At 46.2% G+C, this 26,092-nt stretch overlaps 1 protein-coding gene across 1 annotated transcript; it reads right to left on the bottom strand.

Annotated features, from left to right (window-relative positions):
* Positions 1-13,594: 13,594 nt before the first annotated feature.
* On the bottom strand, positions 13,595-25,953 carry ATP5PB (ATP synthase peripheral stalk-membrane subunit b). Its single transcript, XM_004581927.3, has 7 exons — positions 25,896-25,953; positions 25,668-25,704; positions 19,500-19,645; positions 17,680-17,843; positions 17,178-17,303; positions 15,138-15,317; positions 13,595-13,950 (listed from the first exon to the last, which is right to left on the bottom strand). Exons 1-7 carry the CDS (start codon positions 25,936-25,938, stop codon positions 13,873-13,875), a joined length of 774 nt encoding a protein of 257 aa, XP_004581984.1. The 5' UTR covers positions 25,939-25,953; the 3' UTR covers positions 13,595-13,872.
* Between the last annotated feature and the right edge of the window lie 139 nt (positions 25,954-26,092).

The following is a 26,092-nucleotide window of genomic DNA, read 5'->3' as shown; positions in this document are numbered from 1 at the left end:
TTTCTCTTGGTGAAGAGCTCTCTGATTCAGATTGGAGGAAAGTGGTAAATGCATCTACCTTGTAAGAAAAACTCTGATCATAAGACCCAGTTGCCTAAGACGGAACTTGTCACATACTTCTGGTTACTTCCAACTTTCCAGAAATGAAATCAAAACAGCTTCTACCGTCATTGCCCCTGACCCCATCATGCTGTGTGCAAGCCTGACTTCCTTTTTGAGGTTAATAGAACATACACGTACTTTGAGGTTAATAGAACATACACGTACTTTTAACCCTATAAGCAGAGAGCTTTTCAAAAAATACCTTTTGGCATGTGAAGAGCAGAACATAACAGAGGAAGACAAGTTTATTTCTAATTAAGTATAGATTCTTTAAACATTCTGCAGGATGTTGTGGAGGTCATCATACTGACGTTATTACTGCCATCAAGAATCTTATGTTTATGTCTATTTTGGTAAGAAAGAGAGGACTGATAGAAAGAAATAAAGAGCAGGGTTAAGAATCAACAACCGGACTTGAAATCCTCTGAAGAGAAGTCTAATCACTTGTCCATAAAAATTTGTTCATAAAATAATCTTAATAAATATACCCATTAACTAAAAGCTATGGGCCAGATGATGTCTTGGTTTTCTCAGAGAGGACAGAAAGGTTCCTGACTAGTCAACAAGAGATAATTGAGACACTGGGAAAGAATTAAGAGTAAACCATTGGGACAGGTGATTTGAGAGGATGGGTGACTGTGCAGTCCCCTCCAAGGAGTAGCCACCCACACTGAGAACTGAGCTCAGCAGTGGAAGCAGGGGCAAGGGGTCCAGGGTGTCACACAGAGGGCAGGGGAACACCCAGGGCTGGGAGAGGACAGAGCTAGAGAAACCCTGAAAGGCTGCGTGAGGGCTACCCTTCAGCTGGAGTGGGTTGTGGGGCACAGCGAGAGAGGCTGGAACCTGGATAAAGTCTGAGTAGACGGGGAAAAGGAGAACTGTGGGAACGGTACCCCAGGATCAAGCATTGGCTGAAATTGAGGTTCAGATGAAGTATTTCTGTATTTTTGGCATGGTTCAAGAGTAGGTATTTGTGGAGGGTAAAAGGTGAAAAATGGTTCCATAGATGGATTAGCCAGATGAGGAAGGTTTTTTTTTAAAAGATATGTTTATTTTTATTGCAAATTCTGATATATATACATATATAGAGAGAGACCAAGAGACAGAAAGGAAGATCTGCCCACTGATTCACTCCCTAAGTGACCGCATAGCCAGAGCTGAGCCAATCCGAAGTCAGCAGCCAGGAGCCTCTTCCAAGTCTCCCACTCAGGTGCAGGGTCCCAAGACTTTGGGCTGTCCTCGACTGCTTTCCCAGGCCACAAGCAGAGAGCTGGATGGGAAGTGGAGCTGTCGGGATTAGAACCGGCACCCATATGGGATCCAATTGCGTGAGCAGTGAAAACTTCAGTCACTAGGCTACAGTGCCAGACCCGAGAAAGGTTTTTAAATCCAAGCAAAATATGTGCAGTTACACATCACTGCACAGTGGGCCCAATTTCCGAGAAGTGTGTTAAGCAATTCTGTCACTGTGTGAGTATCTTAGTACTTACCCAAACTTAGCTGGCATAGCTGAGTCATTCCATGTGACCTCTTGATGCAATCAGGAGACGCAGCGAACACAAGATGTATGAGGCTCCTCCTATGGAACATGACAGATTATTCTATAGTGGACTGTTCTCTTAAAAATGAACTTCCCATTTAATTTCATTTTTCATAAAGTTTAAACATATTCTCTTTTAAAAGATTAATATTTTTATTTTTTATATTTTTACATTGTTGATTAGGGTACAAAGGGTCAAGGGCTACAGGAAGGTGGGTGAAACCATTATGTCCACATTTTTTTCCCCTCCTGTGTCTAGGGGAAGAGGGGAGAGAAGGGGAGAAACCACACCCAGCCTCCCGAACACTTCTGCACCCTGGGATGGAAGACAGCCACCTGACACCACCCCAGGGTCCCTGATGGGGAGCATGCTCCACAGTCCTGCTCAAGAGCTTTTGATAGTTCAACAAGTCTGAGTTACTGCCAGTCTCACCACTCCGAGCACAATGTAATCTCTCCAGAATACACTGGTTGACATAGTCCACCCTAGAGTCTCTGTTTGCCCAGATATTCACTGCCAACTCTTGACTGGGGTAGTTGATCAATTTGATCAGTCCTGTGTCCTCCATTATGATACCAGGTGTCCTCTGCAGGCTCCGATGTACTGCCGTATCCTCCACGTGCACCTGGATATGCTGTCCACTGCTCCATCTGAGCCACTGAGGAGAACCAGCTCTGAGACATACACTCCATGGTCAGACCGTGGAACCTGCAATTCTCTCCACAATTGGAGTTCTGAGTCCAGCGATTTAGTTGGGGAATCGCCAAAGAAACTTCATCTGAGGTGATCCCAGACCTGATTCTTGTGTGTGCCTGCCAATACAGGGTTCAGCATAGTCCATCACCCCAGTCAGCTTATGCATATGCTGGTAGTTGCAGTTGCTGGGTCAGTTCTGTCTCCAGCCCTGTCTTCTACACAAACCGTTGGGTGTTTCAGCTCAGCCCGATCTTGCCCGCCACACACTTGGCCCTCATGCAAACCAGTGGGAGCTACAGCCTAGTCTGAGTGACCCACAATAACCCCACCAAGTCTGCTCCCTGCATTGGTTCCCATGTTTGCCAGTGTGTACAGCAAGCTGGTCTTGTCTGTCCCACATCCCGTTCAGTTCTCATACATACCAACAATGGGTACTGAAGCCTAGTTCAACCCAACCAGCCTCACTGTCTAGCCCACACACCTGCTGGTGGGTGCCACTCTGTCCAGCCATGCCTGTCCCAGTTCTGGTTGTCATGCTTACCAGTGGGAGTGGCAACCCAAGAGGGAGGTGCCCACTGTTTTCCAACTGGATCCATTCCTACTCCCAGATCTTGCACTCTGCAGTTGGTTCTGCAGTTTAACCCCCAGAGCCAGCAGCTGCTAGCTGATGTTGTGGTAAAGCCTAACCAACCCACACAAACTCTGGCTTATGCATGCACCAGTAGAAACAATCAACCCAGCCTGGCTTTTCCCTAATCAGGCTTACATGAGGCCAACAGGTGCTGTAGCCCTGCTTGGCCTGGTCTGCCCCATCCCAACTCTCACGCTCACCAGTGGGAGTGGTGATCCAGCAGGGGGGCCCCAAGCAGCCCCACTGCCGGCTTCACCCACTCCCGGCTTCACCCACTCCCCCGCTGATTCTCAAGTGTGCTGTTTGGGTAGCCAGGCCTGGCCCACCCCCAAGTTTGTAGCTCACTCTAGTGGGTGATACAGCCTAGCCCAGCCCAGCAAGCACCCAATCCCAGTCGTAATGTGTACTGGTATGTGTTGCGACCGAACTTGGCCTGATCCACACTGTTCTGGTGTTTCGATTCACCAGCAGGTGATGTGAGTTGGCCCTACCTGGTTTGCCACCCTCCTGTGCCAAATGTATGCTGGTAGGTACCACTATCTGGCCTGGTCTGGGCTGCTCCATGTCGTGGTTCTTGCACTCACTTGCAGGGACTGTGTCCTAACAGAGGAGTTGCCCATGCTCCTTCATCAGAACCTCACCCAACTGCAGATCTTGCACCCACTGGTGAGTCCATGGGTCAGCCCTCCTTAGTCCACCTCCTGACCTAGCAGGAACAGTGACTTTGCTGACCGGTCTTTACCCACTCTGGTTTTTATTATTTGTTTTTGTTTTGTTTTAAAAATTTATTTATTTTTATTACAAAGATATACAGAGAGGAGGAGAGACACAGCGAGGAAGATCTTCTGTCTGATGATTCACTCCCCAAGTGAGTGCAACGGCCGGTGCTTTGCCGATCTGAAGCTGGGAACCGAAGCCGGGAACCTCTTCCAAGTCTCCCACACAGGTGCAAGATCCCAAAGCATTGGGCCATCCTTGACTGCCTTCCCAGACCACAAGCAGGGAGCTGGATGGGAAGTGGAGCTGCCGGGATTAGAACCGGTGCCCAAATGGGATCCCGACACATTCAAGGCAAGGACTTTAGCTGCTAGGCCACGCCGCCGGGCCCTGGTTTTTATTATTTGGTGTTACAGCTCAGCCATGCCTAGTCCAACTGAGACACAGCTCACATCTGGCTCAGCAGGGGCAAAAACCTAGCAGCCTAGCCTGCTCTATACCTACCCTGGTTCTCACAAGCACCAGTGGGTGCTGGAGTGTAGGCCAGTCTGGTGCATCCCAGACCCAGCCCACACACATATGCCAAGGAACCCTGCAGCTATATCCAGACCAGAACACAGGCACCACTCCAGCTTATGTTCACCAGTGGGAATCACAACCCAGCCAGAGTGTCCCCTTTGCTCCCCAACCAGACCCGATCCCAGCCATAGATTTTGCGCATCCCAGTGCTTGCTCTGACCCGGCTTGACATACTGCCTCACTTGTTATGGCCTTTGCCTTTGGATGCTGTAGCCTGGCATGACCTGGCCTGCCCCCAGTCCCAGCTGTCACTGGCAGGTGCTGGAACCTGGCCCTGTTCAGTCGGTTCCCATCCCTGGCTCATGCAGACAGATAGGTGTGACAGCCTAACCCAGCATGACCTGCACTCCAGCCTGGTTTCTGCACTTGCTGGTAAGCTAAGGTTTTCTCAGCTTTGCCCAGCCTGCCCAACCCCCAGGCCTGGACCACGTGTTCACCAGTAGAAGCTATGACCCACTAGAGGAGTTTCCCACGTTCCCCAACTCGGCCTACACCCAGACCCAGATATCATGCATTCCAGTGGGTGCTTGGCCCTTGCTCGGTATAGCCTACCCCTGCATCTTGGCCTTGTATGAGCTGGTGAATATTACAGCCCGACCTACCCCCACACCCTGTTTTGGATACCCCACACGTGTTGGTGCTGCAGCCTCGACTGCAAAGACTATTCTCAGTGCCTGTACCCGTGAGTGATGGCAGGTTCCATGGTCACACTTACTCAGCCCATCCCCACCCAAACTTTTTTTTTTAAGATTTGTTTTTATTGGAAAGTCAGATATACAGAAAGGAGGAGAGACAGAGAGGAAAGATCTTCTGCCCAAGTGACTGAAATGGCCAGAGCTGAGCTGATCCACAGCCAGAAGCCCGGAGCCTCTCAGGTCTCCCACACGTGGGTGCAGGGTCCCAAGGCCTTGGGCCGTCCTCGACTGCTTTCCCAGGCCACAAGCAGGGAGCTGGATGGGAAACAGGGCTGCCGGGATTAGAATTGGTGCCCATATGGGAACCTGCTACATGCAAAGCAAGGACTTTAGCTGCTAGGTTACCGCACCAGGCCACCCACCCCAACTCTTGCGCTAACCAGCAGGACTTGTATTTCCACAGGGTTGGGCCCACATATCCCTCACAGAATCTACCCCTGGACCTTGTTCTCTCGCATGCTGGTTGTTGTCATGGCCCTGCCTAATGTGACCTATCAGGTTCTGGGATCTAGTCCTGCTAGACAGGTCCCCAGCCCTATCTTTCATGTGGACTGGCATGTGGTGGTCAGCAATGTTCCATGCTAACAAGCCCTATTCAGGGCTCCCAGTGTGGGCTGTTGTATCAGTCTGACCCATACAGATCTTTCAGTTTCTCCCCTCTAAACCATCAGGTCTCAGTCCCCTCGCTTACCTTTCATTGGGAGTCTCTCAAGATTCATTCCTCACCTACATGCACATTGGCCTTATCCATGGATATCCCTAGACAGTAATTCCACATCCCTTAGGTCCTAGAGTTCATCACCAGGCAGCCATCAGGTGGAGCCTGGTGCCAATTGGTACTCTGGCTACCTGCAAACCCAAGATGGTAGCAGTGTGCAGAGCCAGGGACTGACCTGAGCTCCCAAAAGATCCCTTCACAGCGTACTTACCATGAAGGGAGAAAATTCTTGGGCCTAGGCAAGCCCTGGACTCACACACTGCTTGGTATCGGTGACTGGGGCTAGGGCCCCAAGCATTGAGTCCGACCTGGCTCAGGTACCCCAGCAGCTGCCACACTGCTAGGAGCTCCTTCCACCCAAACCCCAAGGTTGAACTCCCCTTTGGCCCCTCTGGCCAAGATAGTGGTGATGGGCAGAGCCCTGTTTTATGTATTTCATCACAGTTTTTTTTTTAAAGGTCCATCAGATGAGATCCTAGATTTATCTTTGATATTCCCATACATGTATAAGAATTTGCATGTACTTACATGAGCAACTGAAATACCAGGAAATATTTGAGAGAATTTGACGATCATTTGGGTTAATATTTACTGATGCTAATGATCTAATCTAGCATAAAAATCAGATTGTCATGGCTTCTCGACCTTTTGGCTATTATCAAGCGTAAAAACCAGATTGTCAGGGGACCAGTGCCATTGCATAGCACATGTGGGTCAGGTCTGGGGACAGACCCTGCCAATTCATTACATCCACTGGCAAAATTGAAAACCAGAACAGGTTGCTGGAGGAGTCATATCAGGCCACAGCACCAGCCAGTTCACATTAGAGCCAGGACAGTAATCAGGCTGGGGCTGGGATAGGCTGCAGCACCCACCAGCAGGAGCTGGAACTGGTGGCAGACTAGGCTGAGCCAGGCTGCACAATATGATAGTGGATGCTGAGGTGAGGCAAGCCATGCCAGCCTGGGGTCAGTGGATATTGGATTCTTAATCCCTGAGAACTGGGGAGGCTGGTGGGGCTATGGTCACCTACTAGGTGGGTACCGGGTTTATGAACCCCAGGGGCAGGGGATCTAGTGGGGCTTGGATCACCTGGCCTGGGCTGCTATGTCCACTTGCTTACAAGGTGGGTGCTGGGTTTGTGAGCCCCAGGGGCAGGGGAGCTAGCACAGCTTGGGTCAGTTGGCCTGGGTCCCATGCTTACCTGAGAGGTAGGTGCCAGGTTCATGAGCCCCAGGAGTGGGGAATCCAGTGGAGCTCAGGTCACCTGGCTTGGGTCCTTGGACTTGCCTGCAGAAATATGCCCTCAGTAAAAAGGTGGAGCAATGGACACAGAACCTAATGCACCTGGAGAATATGGCAGCCCATTTGGTGCCATAGCAGAAGCAGGAGAACATAGCAAATTGGACAAGCACCCCAGCCAAACGATGACAACAAAAACCTGAACTAATGAAGATCTCACCACTACTACACATATGCTGTTTCAGCCAAGAGAAAGATAACCCCACCTCCTCATTCCCCAACTTCCAGCTGATTCCTGACTTCATCCTGCTTGATCCCTTGTTTAGCAGCATTTGGCCACAGCTTTTCTTTGTTTCCTGTCTTCCCATGGCTTTTAATGGCTTGTGCTCACACTACTTCTGGTTTTTTTTTTTGTAACGAACAATTTCTTTTTAAAAAGATTGAATTATTTTTATTGGAAAGGTGGGTATACAGAGAGGAGAGAGGCAGAAAGGAAGATCTCCCAAGCAGGTGCACTTCTGTTCCCCTGTTAGATACTGGCCTTCCTCAGAGTTCCATCCTAGGTCCCCAGCCCCAGTACCCAATGCTCTTGCCCATCCTCATGGCTTCTTATTGTATATATTCGGATTACTTCCTAATCTGTATTGCACGTTGAATTAGAAAGGATAGATTAGTGCACAGGAGATAAGAAAGTATCCTCAGAATCTCAGTAACTTACCATGAAAAAGTGTAACACCTTTTCCTCACACAGAATGAACTGCAGATCTGGACGGTTGTCCAAGAAATCTATCCTCCCTGTGAGGACTCAGCAACCCAGCTTTAGCGTTTCCAACCTCATCTCACGGTGGGATGGGGCAGGGGAGGGCGGTCTGAGGAGGCCTTACATCAGCAATTAAGTGTAGCAAAAAGAGAAGTACACCTTATTTGCATCAGTCCATTGGCCAGTCCAACTTATCCAACCATAGGGAGCTTTGACCAGGAGGAGAGAACTAGCTATCGATGAGAAACAGAACTGCCTGCCCTTTAAAATCAATATCTCTTCACAATGCCTAGAACTGTGTATCCAACTGCCCTTTTGTATATCTATCTGAATACTCTCCAGGCGCCCCAAACTTCGTGCAATCCAAAACTAAACTCATTGTTTATCCCCAATTGTACTATCCCTTCCATACTCTTAGTATTTGTCAGTGATTATAATGTAGATAACTGTGGTTTTATCAAGCTCCTCTCTCCCTTATTTCCTTATGTCTAATAAATTATTACATTCATTGCCTTGCTGCTCTACCATGTCTTCCTGAGGGCCATACATTTCCTCCCTCCATCTGCCTAGAAAGTTGGACACATCTTTCTTTAAAAATTTTTTTTTTTATTTTTAACATTATTTACAGAGGTGAGAAGGATGTGGAACTCAGATTAGAGTAGAGAGGGTCATGTACAGAGGAAAGTGCGTGGGACAAATGTTACTTTTTTTTTCCCTATGTATCTGCACTGGAGGATAGGGAGGGGACACTCCTTACTGTCAAACTACATCAACACCTGGGGATTTAGCGGGGGCGGTCATCTGGTGATACCTTAGAACCCTTTAGATGGGGAAGAATGTTCTAAGGGCTTTACTTGGGTGGTTTTGATAGTTCTGAGATGTTGTTGGGTTCATTGCACTAGAATTGAGAAAATATTTTCTTTTTTTTCCCTTTTTTAAAATGTTTTTATTTTTCTTAATTGGAAAATCAGATATACAGAGAAAAGGACAGACAGACAGGAAAATCTTCTGTCTGATTCACTCCCCAAGCGGCAACAATGGCCAGAAATTGCGCTAATCTGAAGTCAGGAACCAGGATCTTCTTCCGTGTCTCCCACACGGGTGCGGGGTCCCAAAGCCTTGGGCTATCCTAGACTGCTTTCCCAGGTCACAAACAAGGAGCTGGATGAGAAGTGGAGCTGCTGGGACATGAACCAGTGACCATACAAGATTCTAGTGCATTGCAAGGCAAGGGACTTTAGCTACTAGGCTACTAAGCCAGTCCTGAGAGAAAGCATTTTCAAGGTCTATTGACTGACCAAGTCCACCTTAGTGAATTCACAGGGTCAGGAACATGTTGCAATGCTTGACCAGAAGAGTAGTCCAACCTGTTTTGCTTTCTGTCCTCTGATGAACTGGCTGTCATATCCCCTACGTACATCTGGACACTCTGACCACTGCACAGGAATCAGCAAATGACTCCTTAGTCCTAATACAAGCACTTCAAAGTCAGACCACGTATGTTGTGATTTTCCTGTGGCTGGGGGTTTGAATCTAGCTGTCTAGGTAGGGAGTCCCCAAGAAACCTCTCCTGGGTGACCTCAAACTTGATTCTTGTGTGTGCCAGCCAGTGCAAAGTCAAGTTCAGTCCATTTCCTATACCAGCTAATGTACATACCCATGGGTGCAGCTGCCTGGTCAGCTCCAACACCAACCCCATTTCTCATATGAACCAATGGGTGCTGCATCCCACCACAGCCCATCACAGGCTCAGTCTTCATACATACCAGCAGGTTCTGTGGCCTAGTCAGGGTGGCCCCCAATAACTCCCACCAGGCCTAGGGGCAGCCCAAACCAAGCCAAGTTACAGTGCCTGCTGGCAATATGTGTGGCTCAGGTCTGGGGGCAAGCCAGATTAGCCCAGATCATAGCACCCACTGGCAAGTGTGAGCACTAGGACAGGGTGTGTGACAGGCGGGACTGGGCCACAATACTAACCAGTTCACATTAGATCATGACTGGAGGCTGGATGGGCTGGGCAAGGCTGCAGCACCCACCAGCATGAGCTGGAAGTGGGGGCAGAATGTAGTACCCACCAGCAAATGCCAAGGTGAGGTGAATGATGCCAGACTGGGCTGTACACACCACCAAAAATATATTTCTGTTAAAAAGGCTACAAAAAAAGAACATATCACAATGTGTTACTCATGTCTGTGGTGGTCCTGGTGCAAACAAATCAACTATACTACTATTTATATAAAAATTATATAAAAGTATAGCACATGAAATCTACATCATACTTGATGACAATTTATTGTTGCTGGTATCTATATTTATTATACATACTTTTTTACCATTACTTTAGAGCATATTCTTTCTCATTACCAAAAACAAGTTTGCTGAGGGCAGACTCTGTGCCATAGCAGCACATTGCTGCTCAATGTGTATGCATCCTGTATCAGAGTGCCTGATTTGAGCCCTGACTATTATATTTCCTTTTTTTAAGATTTTTTTTTAATTGGAAAGTCATATTTGCAGAGAGGTGAGACAGAGAAAGTTCCATCCGCTGATTCACTCCCCAAGTGGTTGCAACAGCTGGAACTGGGCCAATCCGAAGCCAAGAGTCAGGCACTTCTTCTGGGTCTCCCACACAGGTGCAGGGTCCAGAGGCTCTGGGCCATCTTCTATTGCTCTCCCAGGCCACAAGTAGGGAGCTGGGTGTGAAGTGGAACAGCCAGAACATGAACCGGCACATGATTTAACTGCTGAGCCATCATGCAGGGTCTAACTATTTCACTTCCAGTCCAGGTTCTTGATAGCTAATGGGCAACCTGGGAGGCATCAGATAATGACTCCAGTACTTGCATTCCTGAACCCCTGGTGGGAGACCGGGGATTGAGTTCCTGCTCCTGGCTTCAGTCTGGCCCATTCCTGGCTGTTGTGATATTTGGGTAGTGAATCAACAGATGGAATGCTACCAGACCAGGCCAGGTAATGGTACCCATTGCATACATTTGGCTCAGGTCAGGGCAGACCAGGCTGGGTCAATCCACACCACCCACTGGCAAATTCAAGCACCAGAGTACAGTGTGGGCTAGGCCTCGTTCGGCCACAACACATACCAGTTCATATGAGGGCCGGGACTGGGAACTGGCTAGGCTGGGCTAGGCTATAGCCTCTACCAGTGTGAGCTGGAATTGGGGATGGGCCAGGTCCAGCCAGACTACAACACCCACTGGTAAACTCCAAGGTGAGGCAGCCCAAGGCATACTGGCCTGTGGCACCCAAACAGCACACGTGAGAATCAGCGGGTGGGGGGGGTGGCGTAAACCAAGTAGCAAGGCTGCCTGGGGCTCCCCTGTTGGATCACCACTCCCACTGGTGAGCGTGAGAGTTGGGATGGGGCAGACCAGGCCAAGCAGGGCTACAGCACCTGTTGGCCTCATGTAAGCCTGATTAGGGAAAAGCCAGGCTGGGTTGATTGTTTCTACTGGTGCATGCATAAGCCAGAGTTTGTGTGGGTTGGTTAGGCTTTACCACAACATCAGCTAGCAGCTGCTGGCTCTGGGGGTTAAACTGCAGAACCAACTGCAGAGTGCAAGATCTGGGAGTAGGAATGGATCCAGTTGGAAAACAGTGGGCACCTCCCTCTTGGGTTGCCACTCCCACTGGTAAGCATGACAACCAGAACTGGGACAGGCATGGCTGGACAGAGTGGCACCCACCAGCAGGTGTGTGGGCTAGACAGTGAGGCTGGTTGGGTTGAACTAGGCTTCAGTACCCATTGTTGGTATGTATGAGAACTGAACGGGATGTGGGACAGACAAGACCAGCTTGCTGTACACACTGGCAAACATGGGAACCAATGCAGGGAGCAGACTTGGTGGGGTTATTGTGGGTCACTCAGACTAGGCTGTAGCTCCCACTGGTTTGCATGAGGGCCAAGTGTGTGGCGGGCAAGATCGGGCTGAGCTGAAACACCCAACGGTTTGTGTAGAAGACAGGGCTGGAGACAGAACTGACCCAGCAACTGCAACTACCAGCATATGCATAAGCTGACTGGGGTGATGGACTATGCTGAACCCTGTATTGGCAGGCACACACAAGAATCAGGTCTGGGATCACCTCAGATGAAGTTTCTTTGGCGATTCCCCAACTAAATCGCTGGACTCAGAACTCCAATTGTGGAGAGAATTGCAGGTTCCACGGTCTGACCATGGAGTGTATGTCTCAGAGCTGGTTCTCCTCAGTGGCTCAGATGGAGCAGTGGACAGCATATCCAGGTGCACGTGGAGGATACGGCAGTACATCGGAGCCTGCAGAGGACACCTGGTATCATAATGGAGGACACAGGACTGATCAAATTGATCAACTACCCCAGTCAAGAGTTGGCAGTGAATATCTGGGCAAACAGAGACTCTAGGGTGGACTATGTCAACCAGTGTATTCTGGAGAGATTACATTGTGCTCGGAGTGGTGAGACTGGCAGTAACTCAGACTTGTTGAACTATCAAAAGCTCTTGAGCAGGACTGTGGAGCATGCCCCCCATCAGGGACCCTGGGGTGGTGTCAGGTGGCTGTCTTCCATCCCAGGGTGCAGAAGTGTTCGGGAGGCTGGGTGTGGTTTCTCCCCTTCTCTCCCCACTTTCCTCCAGATACAGAAAGGGGAAAAAAAGAGAATTTGGAAATGGTGAACTCACCTAACTTCCTGTAGGCATTGACCCATATCACCCTAATCAATTATCATCAAAAATAATTAATAAAAAAATTAAAATAAAAAAATAAGGAAAGAGGAGGGTGGGTGGATAATATGGGCATAAGAAAGTGAGGGTACCCCTAAATCTGTACTGTGAAATATGCAAAAATGTATTCACTTTATAAAAATAAGATTAAAAATACAGAGAACAAAATGTAATCACTTTTCAGTTCAGTGGTATTAAATGCATTCATAATGTGTAACCATCATCACCCTCGTCTTTGTTTGCAAAACTGAAACCACACTCTTAGAACAGGATTCCTCACCCCCTTGGTGACACCCCTTGCAGCCACTATTTGATATGCCATGATGTTCAGTATAAGCACATCCTATGTAAGTGGAATCCTAGTATTTTGTGTGTGATTAGTTTATTTCACTTAGCACAGCCTGAGGGTTCAATCTGGGTTGCAGCCAAGTGTCTGAAGTTCTTTCCTGACGGATGAACACTGTGTAACAAATTGCTCATCCAGTCATCTTTCAAAGTTATACTTGAATTACTTCCAAATTTTAGCTCTTGAAAATAATGCTGTGAATCTGGTGTATGGTAATCTCTTTAATGCCCTTTCAATGCGTTGGAGTAGATCCAGAAGTGTACTTGCCAGAAAGGCAGGCAGGAGGGAGCAGGGAAGAGAGGGGATTTTCCATCTGTTGATTCACTCCCAAGTGTCCAGAACAGCTGGGACTAAGTTAGATTAAAGCCTGGAGCTGGGAACTCCATTTTAGGTGTCTCACATGGGTGGCAGGAACCCGGGCACTTGGGACATCATCTGCAGCACACTGGCAGGGAGCTGCACTGGAGGTAAGAAGCTGGGTCTTGAGCCAGGCACTCTGATATGGGATCAGGGCATCACTAGAGCTGGCTTAAGCGGCCGTGCCACAATGCCCTGCTCTGTCACAGCAGCAGTGCACAAGCTGCCTTGTCTCAGATCCTGAGCAACATGAGCTATTTCGTGTTTCTCTGAGGGATCTGCAGTGGCTCAATGAGCTATCGAGTCCCTAACATCCTTTATAGGCTCTAAGTTGACAATATGATTTGATATATAATATTCCTTTTAGTAGTTTGAATACGATCAGTTGGCTATAAATGGTATCATTGACAAGCTTTAGTTTAATGACATCTTTAATCTTCTCTCTTATGAAATGCTGAAGCAGCATTTAGAAAACTGTACAACCTGAAAAATATTTTAACTGTCATTTTATTTCAGGATGGTAAAATGAATTAAACATTCAAAATATAACCTGGTAATTTTCAGTTAGGCAGCACGTTTTACCAAAAGCAAACTGCACATTAAAAGTGATTACGGTCAACTTGAAACACAGAGAACAAAGGATGAGAAATGTACCACTGGCCAAAGTATTTCTCATTTTATGAAACTCAAATTTCACCTCTAGGAAGGGTAAGATGTGACTTCAGTAGAGAGCAACAGTCACATTCAGTTTTGCCTGGTCAGGCACGTTACAGAACTGGCTGTGCTTGAGCCTTCTTGGCCAGCAGTTTCAGATCTGCGATGCACTTGGCAATTGTCTCCTTCTCCTGTGATGGGGAAAGAGAAATCTTGTTAGACCTCTCTAAAACAGGGAAGGGCACCAACATTAATTCAAAGGATACTTTCTACTAGACCAGAATCTCAAAATCATTACCGGTATAATAAGAATAGTAGAAAAGTTTACAAGTAAAATAAATTACTTAAGGTTAATTACTTAACATTGAGAAGTAATTTAAGAAAATCCTGAAACTCAATTAAAATTCATTCTTATCTTTTTATTTCTTAAAGATTTATCAATTTATTTGAAAGAGGGAGACAGAGCTCTTCCATTCCAGATGGCTTCAAGAGCAGGAGCTTCATCGAGTCTCTCATGTGGGTGGTGGGGGGTCTACTCAGGACATTTGCTGCTCTACCATTAGATGTAGGCAGCTGGATCTGAAGTAGAGCAGCCAGACTCAATGGTGCCAATAGAGGATACTGGAATTGCAGATAGTGGCTTTACCTCCTATACAGCAATGCTCGTTCTAACTCTTACATTTCATGGGTAAAAACTATACAGAATATCCACCACTAATGTTGGCTTGCAGAGCTAACAGCTGCTTAAAAGAGATCAACCCCTAGAAATATGAGCTATATAAAAAATCACAGAAAGGATGAAAACTATTTTTAGTTTCTTTTCCATACATTTTTGCATTTTCTAGGTTTCTTATGGCATATGAGTTACTTAAAAAGTAAAAAATAAAAACAACCCAACACTTTGATAGACTATTCTTCTAATCCTGCTTAGGTTACATAGAAATAACTAGAAAGGGCTACATATACTATCTACACAGGAAGAAGAAAAAGTCATACATAAGTGAAATATAAATGAGAAGCAAATGATAAAAACAAAAAAAATTCACAATATATTAAGCAGATACAAGCATAGAATGAAATGGAAATTGTGGAATTAGGAAATAGAAGGGACTCATGTTATACTTCATAGAGAAATGTAAAAATTGGGTCAACAATATTCAAATGACACAATGATGAGAGATTTTTTTGGTAGCCAAACTTTGAGGAAAGGAAAAAGTCAGCATGGTAGCTGTTCAGCACCTTGTAGGTCAGCCCTACCGAAACACGCAAGCTGGGGTCACCCTTGTTTCAGTAGTCTTTGCCAGCTCTCCTCCATCACAAAACACCAGCAGCAGCAATGTGTCAGATCCCAGAACGCTCCAGAAAGCAAACCACTCACCTGCTGGGCAGAGATGCTCTGCACCACACGCTGCTCCACCCAGTTGATCATGTGTTCTCGCTCCTTTCGCTGCATCATGTTCTGGACAGAGATGTGATAGTCCAGGCGATTCTTCACCTCCTTGTACACCCTATGTAGCCGTTCCCGGTAAGTCAGCTCCAAGGCCATAGCAATGTTATTCTGAGGCAAAATTTAAGAAATGATGAATATTGTTTACTTGAAGTAATATTTCCACTCAAAGGATTCTGTCAGTTGCACTGTATTGTTACTTTCTTATATTTTATGTAAAATTATTTCATTTAGTTTGAATAGGAGATGTATACAGCAAAAAATTGTATACCATATGGTAAAAACGCAAGCATGTGCAGGAGCTGGCAATGTGCAGATTAAGCTATACCTGCGATGCCAGTATCCAGTCCTGGAGTGCCAATTCAAGTTTCAGCTACTCTGCTTCCAATCCAGCTCCCTGATGCTGCTGCTCAGAAAGCAATGGAAGATGGCCCGAATGCCACCCATGTGGGAGACTCGGACGGAGTACAAGGAAGGCTCTTAGATCTGGCCTAGGTAGTAACTGTAAAGTCAAAAAGGTCTGCAAACAAAACTGAAGGCTATTTACCGAAGGCAGGCAGGGGATCCTGCAAACTATGAGTTCCCATTCCTCTGCCTAAGAGCCTTTGATGACGTCCTCATTTGCGCTAGAAAGCCCTGGCCAATGAGCTTCCATCAATCACCACCTGTGAAGGCCTCCTTGTTTGCTCTGGCTCTATCAAGCAAACTTCCAGGCATGGGGTCACTGCAATTATGCTTCTCCCTCTGCCTATTTTCCTAAAAATCCAAACAGCTTGCACCATCACTTCTTTTGTGTCTCTGCTCAAATAGTTCACCCTTTCCTGACTGCCCAATAAAACAGTAACTATCTCCTATACCCTGCTTTCGCAAGAATATGCACACAGGATAGACTCAAACATCTACTGAACAAGTATTTAACAAATAATTACCACTTGGCATTCATGTAAAAGCTATACCTTCTAATTTGGTTAAAGAAATGAAACCAGAATTTATGTGTATGAGTACATGTTCATGTGTGTGTATGTACAACATACATGAGGCCTTTACATCTTCTGAGACTCAGACATTTAGGTGTTTAAAACCTTTAAAAAACTAGATTCTTGGGTTGTTCCAATAGAGGTTCTAATAGCATGGGTCTTGGAATGGGTTTAAAAAGCCTACATTGAACATAACTTTGATGCATGTGCAACTGAGACTACATGGAGAAATACAGGTTGGGTCTTAGTATCTCACTTTTTATTTTATAAGTGTTGTCATAGCAGAAAATTCCAATTTAAAAACATCTCTCACTTTTAGATTTAAGCTCAAAGTGATAACAATGACAAAACATTTGAACAAGTTCTTTCAGATTATTTTGCAACTTTAGAACCTAATTAGGCTCTAACTATAGCAATAAATGCTAAGGCATCTGAATTTGCTTTATGAATATGGACTGTAAGCCATCAGATTTTAGTATAGGAAATATGTCAAATAAAGTCCTCTTTCAGCAAATTAGCAAACAATACACAGTATGCATTTTGTCTACGGCCTTTGTTAGAGCATGCCATTTTCTATCAGCTGGAACTAATGACTACTTTCTCAGGGCCAACGTAGTGGGAAATGGGTTAAGCTGACATCCCATATAGGTGTTGTTTTGGGTCCCAGCTGTTTTTCATTTCTGATCCAGCTCCCTGCTAATGTGCCTGGAAAAACAGAAGATGGGCCAAGTGCTTGAGCCTCTGCACCCAATGGGAGATTCAGAAGAAGCTCCTGGCCTCAGCCTGGCTGCCATTTTGGATGTGAAGCAGCAAATCGAAGATCTTTCTTAGTTCCTCATTCTCTCTGTACTTCTGCCTTTCAAATATATACATCTTAAAAAAAAAAAAAAAAGACTATAGAAGATGCTCTATTTAACTATTCCTCCCAAGAAATTACTTTCTTCCTCATGTACATAAATGAGCAACTCTCTTCTCAGAAACTTGTGAAACCTACCCTCTGGACATCAAAAAGGTAGTGGCGTTTCTGAACCAGAGCCTGCTGTGCCTTCTCCGACTCAATCGCATTCTGGATTTCTTTGATGGAAGCCTGCTTCACCTCCTCTAGTTGAGCGATTTTTTGCTGTAATTATAACATTAGCAACAAACTTCAGTGAAAACATCTGAAGTCAGAAAGATTCATTTTATGCTTCCTAAACACTATATCCCTCATTTGTGAATACATTCATTAGAGACCACTTACTGACAGAGAATATACAAATCCTTAAAAAGAATTATTCATACTAGTTACGTCGAGTGGATAAAACTACGGAAAAGTTAAAAATATGGCAGATTATAAAAATATATCTCAAATGAATAGCTAGCACTGACACACATAATTGCAGTCATTGCAATTAGATCAATTTCTTTATGGCTTTCCTCCAATACCTCTAGCAACACAGAAGGCCTTGAGGCTTCTGCTACAGTCTGTAACAGGAAATAAGGTCTACGGTTCTTACCTCATTGAGTTTATCAGCAAATTCTCCAATTGAGGCACCATATTTCTTAATTACATACACAAGTAAGCCTACTACTGATATGGAAGAGAATGTCTCTGGGGTAATCACATATATTTCTTTGGACAGACAGTATAAGATCAGCCCCGTTCCAAGCATGTAGGGTCCTACAAGAAGAAAGAGTTAGGTTATACATGAAATGCTCTGCCTGAAAATGAAAAGACACTTGTGTATTTGACTGGCTGAAGTAATGATTTAAAAAAATGAGATTCAAAGACCAAATACTGAGATGAGCAACAATACGGCAAGGAGGAGCGCGCACAGCTCTGGGCTCCAGGAGACCGGTGTCCTGACTCTGTTAACTTAGAAGAAACCAGGCCCTCTCAGGACTCTGAGGGTAGTTCCCTCAGATGGGCACAGTAACTTCTTCACAAAGCTGATGAAACGGAGAAACAGCTCTATGGGCACAAAGATGCCAAGTTATTTTCTGAAGTGATTTGCCTAGCAACATATTAAGGCTGAACAGGAACACTGGACACGATAAATGCATCTACTCCTTGTCTATTTTCATTGAGTACAAGCCTGACAAGAAAAAATCTGTAAAGTTATATACATGTAAAAGAAAGAAAAGTAACAAGATTCTCAAGTCCTATAACTTTTAATGACAATATTTAAAAATGGTTTTCTTTAACCAGGTCATAAATTCTGAAAGAAACACAAAGCATGACTTGGGATTTAGGACACAGATATTTCCTTAGGATTTCCAGTCTCACAGAGAGACAGAATAGATGTTTGGGGCAGTAATTTACAGTTCTGCTAAGCAGTGCTAATAGCAAAGGATGCATTGTGAGAATAAAAGGGTGACTTTCAGAAATACAATTTACTCAGGTAATAGATTCACTCTTATCCGAAAAGCAGATTTCAGAGAGGAGAAACAGGTTTTTCATCTGCTGGTTCACTCCACAGACAGCTGAAAGGGCCATGGCTGAGCTGATCAGGGGCCAGCAGCTTCTTTTTGGGTCTCCCACGTGGGTGCATGGGCCCAGGCAGCCTGTTGCCTTTGAGGCCATTAGCAGGGAGCTGGATTGGAAGTAAAGCAGCTGGGACCTGAACTTGTGCTAAAATGGGATGTCAGTGCCATATTGGAGGACTAGTCTGTTATGCCACTATCCTGGCCCCTCAATAGTTTCTCTAAACTCCCCAGCAGTTTCAGTTAAAAAAAAAGTATGCTAATTTAGTCTATTCCAGAATTTAAAAGGCTAATAAAGAATCCTACACTTCATCAGGGGACACAAATTTAAGGATAGTTTAAATAGTTGTCTATGTTTTCTAAAAAAATGTTCTCATAGGACTTAAGGATTATATCAAGTGAAGCATGTTTATTATAAAAACGCAAGGCTTTGAAATCGTTCATGTCTTTAAAAAAATTGATATAGTCCAATTTCTGTTTCACACACACACATGTTGTCTTTTTTGCTTTATTCATGGCTTTTTAAAAAATTATTGGACAGCGTATTATTCAATCATTAGTTATTCCCTGCTTATCATACAACAGAATGTATGATCTACCATGGTAGGTATTTAGTTCACTAAAGTGTGTCTAGAATGGTGTGTGAATTAGTGAATTAGTAGGCATCTAACAAGGGGTCTATGAAAAGTTGGAGACACTATAAAGTTAGTTTCAAGCAAATTTAGAGCAAATTAGAGCAGCCAAATTAATTATTCTGTTCAATCACCCTCACAATTCCTTTTAAAAACAGCTCAATTTATTTTATTTAGTGATACCATCCAGATCTACCATTAAAGACTGGACAAATGCTTACCTGTTACACCTGTTTTGGGATAAAGGAACTGGAAGAATTCCTCGGGGATCAGCCCAAGACGAACTTTTCCTCCATGTTCAGGGAGAGGTGGTACAGGAGCCAGACTCGGTTTCCCTGTGTGAAAGATCCTTGTTGCCTGCAATACCCTAAAGGTAGCAATTAGACAAAGATCACCATGTATGACAAGCGCAGCTACTGAACCAGACTCTTACAGGTTGTACGGGACCTACTACTCAATATTGGAATTCCTTCTGAAAGCCAGTCAACTATTACTAGCACTGAAATCAGAATATGGACTCTGCAGCCAGACCACCTGGGTTAAAATCCTAGACACGCTTCTTGACTTTGAAGCAGGAACTTAAGCTTTTGCAAGTTGGGTCTACGAGGCAATAAAGGATATTAATTTACACATGGCTGTTGTGTTGCCTAGCATATGGTAACGCTCTGTGTACACAGCTAGCTACCACCTGCCTACTATGCTGTGACCATCCTGACGCTCACAACCTGAAGCTTTCTGAACATCCCTTTGATGCCATGTTTATTATGTGAAAACTCCTCTGTCAGGAAGCAGTCCCTGTAGGTGAACCAAGGCTGGGAGTAGGCCAGACCAAGCCAGGTAATGGTATTCAATAGGCAAATGTAAGGTAGGCCAGTTCATAACACCCATTACCAGGATGGGTTGGGCTGCAACACCACCCAGTTTGTATTAGGCCGGGACTGGTCTGAGATGCAGCATTCACCAAAATGAATTGGAACTAGGGGCAGACCAAGCTGGGCCAGGCTACAGGACCTGCCAGCAAATGCCAAGGTGAGGTGCGTCATGTCAGACTGGGCTGCAACACCCATGGTGAGATGTGGGGAGTGCAGCTCTGCAGAGGACTCCCCTGCTGGGCCACTGCTCCCACTGGCAAACATTGAGAACTGGGATCAGGGGCAGACCAGGCTGGGCATGGCTACAATACCTGTTCACCTTCATGTGAGCTGGATTAGGGGGAGAGCCAGGTTGGGCTAACTGCATCCACTGGTCAGTGAGTACAGGCTGGTTGGGTTTTGCAGCAGCACCAGCTGGCAAAAGCTGGGACTGGGGGCAGATCCTGCCAAGCTAGACCGCCTGGAGAATGCAAGATACAAGACTAGGAGTGGACCCAGGAGGGAAACTGTGGGTACCTCTCTGATGGTCTGCAATGTCCACTGGTGAGCATGAGAACCAGGGCTGGGTCAGGCCTGGCTAGACAGATGGTGGCACCTGCCAGCACGAGTGTGGTTTGGAAAGTGGGGTGAGGTGGATTGAGCTAGGCTTCAATGCCCATTGATGTGTATATGAGAGTTGAATGGGATGTGACAGAGTGGATCGGTCTGCTACATTGCTGGCAAGCACAGGAAACAGAGCTGGGGGCAGGCCTAGTGCGGGTTATTTCAGGTTGCTCTGACTAGGCTGAAGCTCCTGCTGGTGTATGTGAGGGCTGAGTGTGTAGTGGATAGGGCTGGGCTAGGTCACAGCATCCACTGATAAGAGACGGGGCTGAAGACACAACTGCTCCAGCAACTGCAACTACCAGTGTGCGCTTAGGTTGATGTGAGTGACAGACAGAGCTGGACTCCATACTGAAAAGCACACACAAGAGTCAGCTCTGAGACCACTTCAGACGAGGTTTCTTTGGGGATCCCCCAACTTAACTGCTGGACTCAGAACCCTAACCATGGGGAAAATCGCAGGACCTGTGGTCTAACCATGGAGTGTGTGTCAGCACTGGGCCTCGGTGGCTAAGGTGGAGCACTGGACAACATACCCAGATGCACACGGAGGTTATGGCAGTCCACTGGAGCCTGCAGAGGACACCCAGTGCCATAACAGAGGAAGGAAGGCAGAATAAACTGGACAACTACCCCAGTCAAGCATTGACAGAAAATATCTGGGCAAATGGTGACTCTAAGGTGGACTATGTCAGCCAATGGATCTTGGAAGGATTTTCCTATCCTTGGATTGGCAAGACTGATAACATCTCAAAGCCATCAAATTCACTCAAGCATATTCCTGGGATGACATCGGGTGGCCAGCTGTTCCCCATCCCCAGGCACTGAAGCAGTTGGGAGGCTAGATGCAGCTTCTTCCCTTAGCTTCCCTCTTCCACCAGATACAGGAAAAGGAAAAATTTAGAAACAATAGTCTCACCCACTTTCCCCTAATCTTCGACCCTTCCCTCCCTGATCAACTATGTAAATATCATCAAAAATAAAAACAGCAAAAAATTTTTTTACATGAAACAGACCTTTTCTATTTAGGGTTGCTTTAATGCTGTTCATATTTAAACTGACGGCAACATACATTCTAGGAATCTCAATCCACCAGTTCTAAATTTTTCTATAGAAGACAACACATATCTGGATTAAAAAATCTTAGTTTCTTTACATCCTGACTATTCATCAGGATTTCTTGTGACTTAAAAAAGAGATATAAAGCACTTACTACAATATTTTAATGAAGAGTCCAAGATTGCATTTTTAGCAGTTATTGCCTACTGATGTCTCTTCTAGTCTCTTTCATACTTGCTGCCAAGTTTAGACTCCTTCATGGTCTCAGGGACCTTGTCCCCCTTTTTCTTATTTATTATCATATTTCTGACAATCTTTACATAGTTAATTAGGGCATAAATGTTCAAGGGCTACAGGAAAGTGGGGAAGACTATCATTTCCACTTTTTTTTCTCTATCTGGTGTAAAGGGGGAGGTAAAGGGAGAAGCCCCACCCAGTCTCCCACCCATCCCAGGTCCCAGATGTGGGTCTTGCTCAAGTGGTTTTGATAGTTCAACAGTTATGAATTGCTGCCAATCTTGCCATTCCAAGCACGAAGAAATTGCTGCAGAATCCACTGTTTGACATAGTTCATCTTAGAGTCTCCATTTGCCCAGTTTTTCACCGCCAACACATGGCTGGGGTGGTTGATTGATGTGTTCTGTCCGCTGTCTTTTCATGGTTAGGATCTGAGTCTGGCAGCTCGATTGAGGGATCCCTAAAGAAACTTTGTCTGAGGTGAACCCAGGTTCTTGTGTGCACTTGCAAGTACGGGGCCCAGTACCAGTCAATCAGCTGGTGGTTGCAATTGCTGGGTCAGTTCTGTTTCCAGCCCTGTCTTCCACTGGAACCAATGGGTGTTGCAGTCCAGCCTGGTTCTGCCCAGCACACACTTGGCCCTCACACAAGCCAGTGGGAGCTGCAGGTTAATCAGAGTGACCTACAATAACCCCCACCAGGCCCACCCCCATCCTGGTTCCCATGTTTGCCAGTATGTGCAGCAGACTAGTCCAGTCTGTCCCACATCCCATTCAGCTCTCATACATGTCAATGGGCACTGAAGCCTAGTTCAACCCAACCAGCTCCACTATCCAGCCCACACACATGCTGTTGGGTGCCCTTCTGTCTAGCCACCCCGTCCCTGTCCTGGTTTTTGTGCCCTCCAGTGGGAGTGGTAACCCAAGAGGGAGGAGCCCACACTTTCCCTTCTAGGTCACTCCCATTCCTAGATTATGCACTCTCCAGGTGGTTCTGCATTTTAACTTGACAGAATTAGCCCCCAGTGCCAGTTTCTGCCAGCTGATGCTTCGGCAAAGCCCAACCAACCCTCAGTCTTGTCCCTTTTTTACCCTCCCACTTCACCACTCCAATTTTGCAATGCTACAGTTTACAACATTTCAGTGATTGCTGGTTAATGTTTGTCTTCTGAATATTATTTCTGGCCCCAATGACATTAGCCACCTCACCAGGCTTTGAAATTTGAAATTAATGCTTGGTATTCCTTCATTTAAACTGAAGTTTCTCAGCATCAGCACTTCTTTTTTTTTAAACTCTGAAAGAGATAGATATTGATCTTCCACCTGTTGTTTCACTCCCCAAAGGCCCACAACAGGCAGGGCCGAACCAGGCTGAAGCTGGGAGCTGGGAACCCTGTCCAGGTCCCCCAAGTGGGTGGTATGGATCCAAGTACTTGAGCCATCACTGCTGCCTTGAAGGGTGCCATTAGCAGGAAGCTGGAATCAGATGTGGAGCTGGACCTAAATCCCACCAACCCCCATCAGCACTACTGGCGTTTTGGAATGAATAATTCACGCTGTTCTGTGCAGTGCACAATGTTCAGCAGTGTCCCTGTGGCTCCCATACACCCTTCTTTCCTCATCCACCTACCCACTGGCAATAATCAAAAACACATCCAGATGCCGCCAATGTCCAACGAGAGGGCAAAGCAGCTCTGAGAAACGGATTAAATCATGGCATGGGAGACCCTGCACACAAACTGTCTCACCAAATAGCTGCCTGTTTAACCCTTCACCATCTCTTTCCTTAAAGTAGTTCACTAACCCAGAACCTTACCTCTGTGCTCCTTATCCAGTACCCCTTAAATCTACCTTCCACCACTCGATTGTCACTGTTTTTGCAAACGTGATTTAAATAGGCTCCTTTGAACAGAAAACAAACTAACACAGCATGCACGATCCAGAGCCTGTCAAATTTTATCTGTACTTATTACCACACACATTAGCTGTACAGAACTACTTACAACTCCCCCAAACCCCACAATTTCTGCTTTACGCTGCTCTCACTGTGTGATGTACCCCTTGTACCATGTCTCCTATGTCCACCAACCAGCCTTTTCAAAATCCCAAGCACCTTCTTTATAAAAACTTTCCCCAACCTTGGGCCAACATCCACCAATTCAACAAAACATTACTGGCTTTCTAATTAGGGTGTGGCAAGTGACTGCATGTATATTCACACATCATTCCAAGTGGTTGAAAGTGGTATGAAGAAAAACAGAGCAAGATAAGGGGACGGGGGCAATGGAGCGGGGTAAGTTCTGAGGAAAAAAGACAAGCAGAGATTCTCAAGAAGAAAGCGCTTCGTGTCTCAGAGTAGCAAGGGCAGCTGGTTGAAGCACAAACAAAACAGAATAAAAGTTGGGTCTAAGACGTAGCATGGGATCAATTCATACCGGGCACTGTGGGATATTCTACAGCTGATCTTTAATTCAAGTGAGATGGGCCATATCGGTAGGTTTTAGGTGTAGAACTGACACAATAGCTCTGGCTACTGTGGCACAAGGCTCAAGCTGAACAAGTACTGGGAAGGAGACTACTGGGCAGAGGAAGAAGTGGCCAGGCCCACACGTCATCCGGAGGAGGACACTTACTACTCTGGTTAGGGAGTGAGAAAGAATGTTCCTTGCGACATGTACATAGTTATCTACTTACTATCTCTATCATGATTATTTGTTTACATGTCAGAATAGATGGCACTTCCCCATGCTGATAGCAGTCAGTTACAACTCTACTTTATTGCAAGCATGACTTAATCAAAGCCAATTCTAAGTCATAGGATAGTTACATTTTGCAAGCTTTAAGGCTACAAACTGCAAAGAAAAAATTACCATGCCTTAGGAAATCATTTTTCGCCTGCCAATATTTATTGAGTACACACTATACACCAAACACTGTCTTTAGTTTCACTGAAAACTGTGTCTTCTCATTAGTAATAACAAGCGCTCAACTCCATCTGGCAGATGATTAAATTGAGGTGATACAGCAGCAGGCGGAGCCAGGTGGGGCCTTTGCTCTAGACCCGCTGTGCCGCAGCTGCGAACCCAGCGAGGTGGTGTGTGAACTCCACTAAGCCTTAACTCCTTTTTGTAACCTTGGCAACCTAAACATTTATCGATTCAATGCGTGGTTTCTGCGACTTGTGAGGTGGCACTGAAAGGGTAGGAATGTGGAAGACAGATGGAAAAGCAACATGTTTAAAAGGCTTATTTAACCCAATGCACCCTGGGGATGTAATCTAGTAATTTTCATTCCTAGTGGCAGGCTGTGTCAGGCTGAAGGTCACAGGGAAATGGGCGGAGCTTCTACCTGGCAGGTTATTCACCCTCTTGGGGTCTTTGCCATTAGGTGACAGTCCAACATTCCAGGCAGTGCAGACGAGGCTTTCAGACGCAAAGACAAAGGGCATGCCTCACAAACAATGCCAGTCCAACAGTGACAGCCGCTGATCTTTATCAAGCACCAAGCACGCTGTCTTTACTTCAAGCAAGGGAATCGCTGGCCGACCGCTACGAGGAAGCAGCAGAGGCACGAGACCACAGACAAGGACACAAGGGGGCCCTCCACGTCCCACACTTACCCTGGACCCAGGAGGCCTGCGTTCTTCAGGGAGGGGGCTGCGGACACACAAGGCGCGGGTCAGCAAAGTCAAGGTGAAGCCCACCGTCCCGCGTCCTTGTTGCCCTCCCTAGTGTCCCGCCTCGCTGTCAATCAGGCCCAAGGCACCTCTCTCACCCTCCCCGACCCTACGACCCTCGCCCGGCGCCCTCTCTCTCTGCAGTGGCCCTGACAGCTCCAGAGCCCTCACCCGCTGCGGCGGCGGCGGCAGAAAGCACCACCCGGGACAGCATGATCAGCCAAAGCGCAGGCGTCCCTGTGACCCCGACCGGACACTCCACCAGGAGCAGGGGCAAGATGGCCGCGCGCAACTCTCGCGAGAGGAGAATTCCTCCTCCGGGCACTTTAATCTGGACCTTTCGTTTTTTTTTTTTTTCTCGCGAGAAG

The sequence above is a fragment of the Ochotona princeps genome, chromosome 2 (genome assembly GCF_030435755.1).
Source record: "Ochotona princeps isolate mOchPri1 chromosome 2, mOchPri1.hap1, whole genome shotgun sequence".
Classification (NCBI taxonomy): Eukaryota; Metazoa; Chordata; class Mammalia; order Lagomorpha; family Ochotonidae; genus Ochotona; species Ochotona princeps.
The sequence above is the reverse complement of the archived record's forward strand: the minus strand, read 5'-3'. Positions and strand labels throughout refer to the sequence as shown.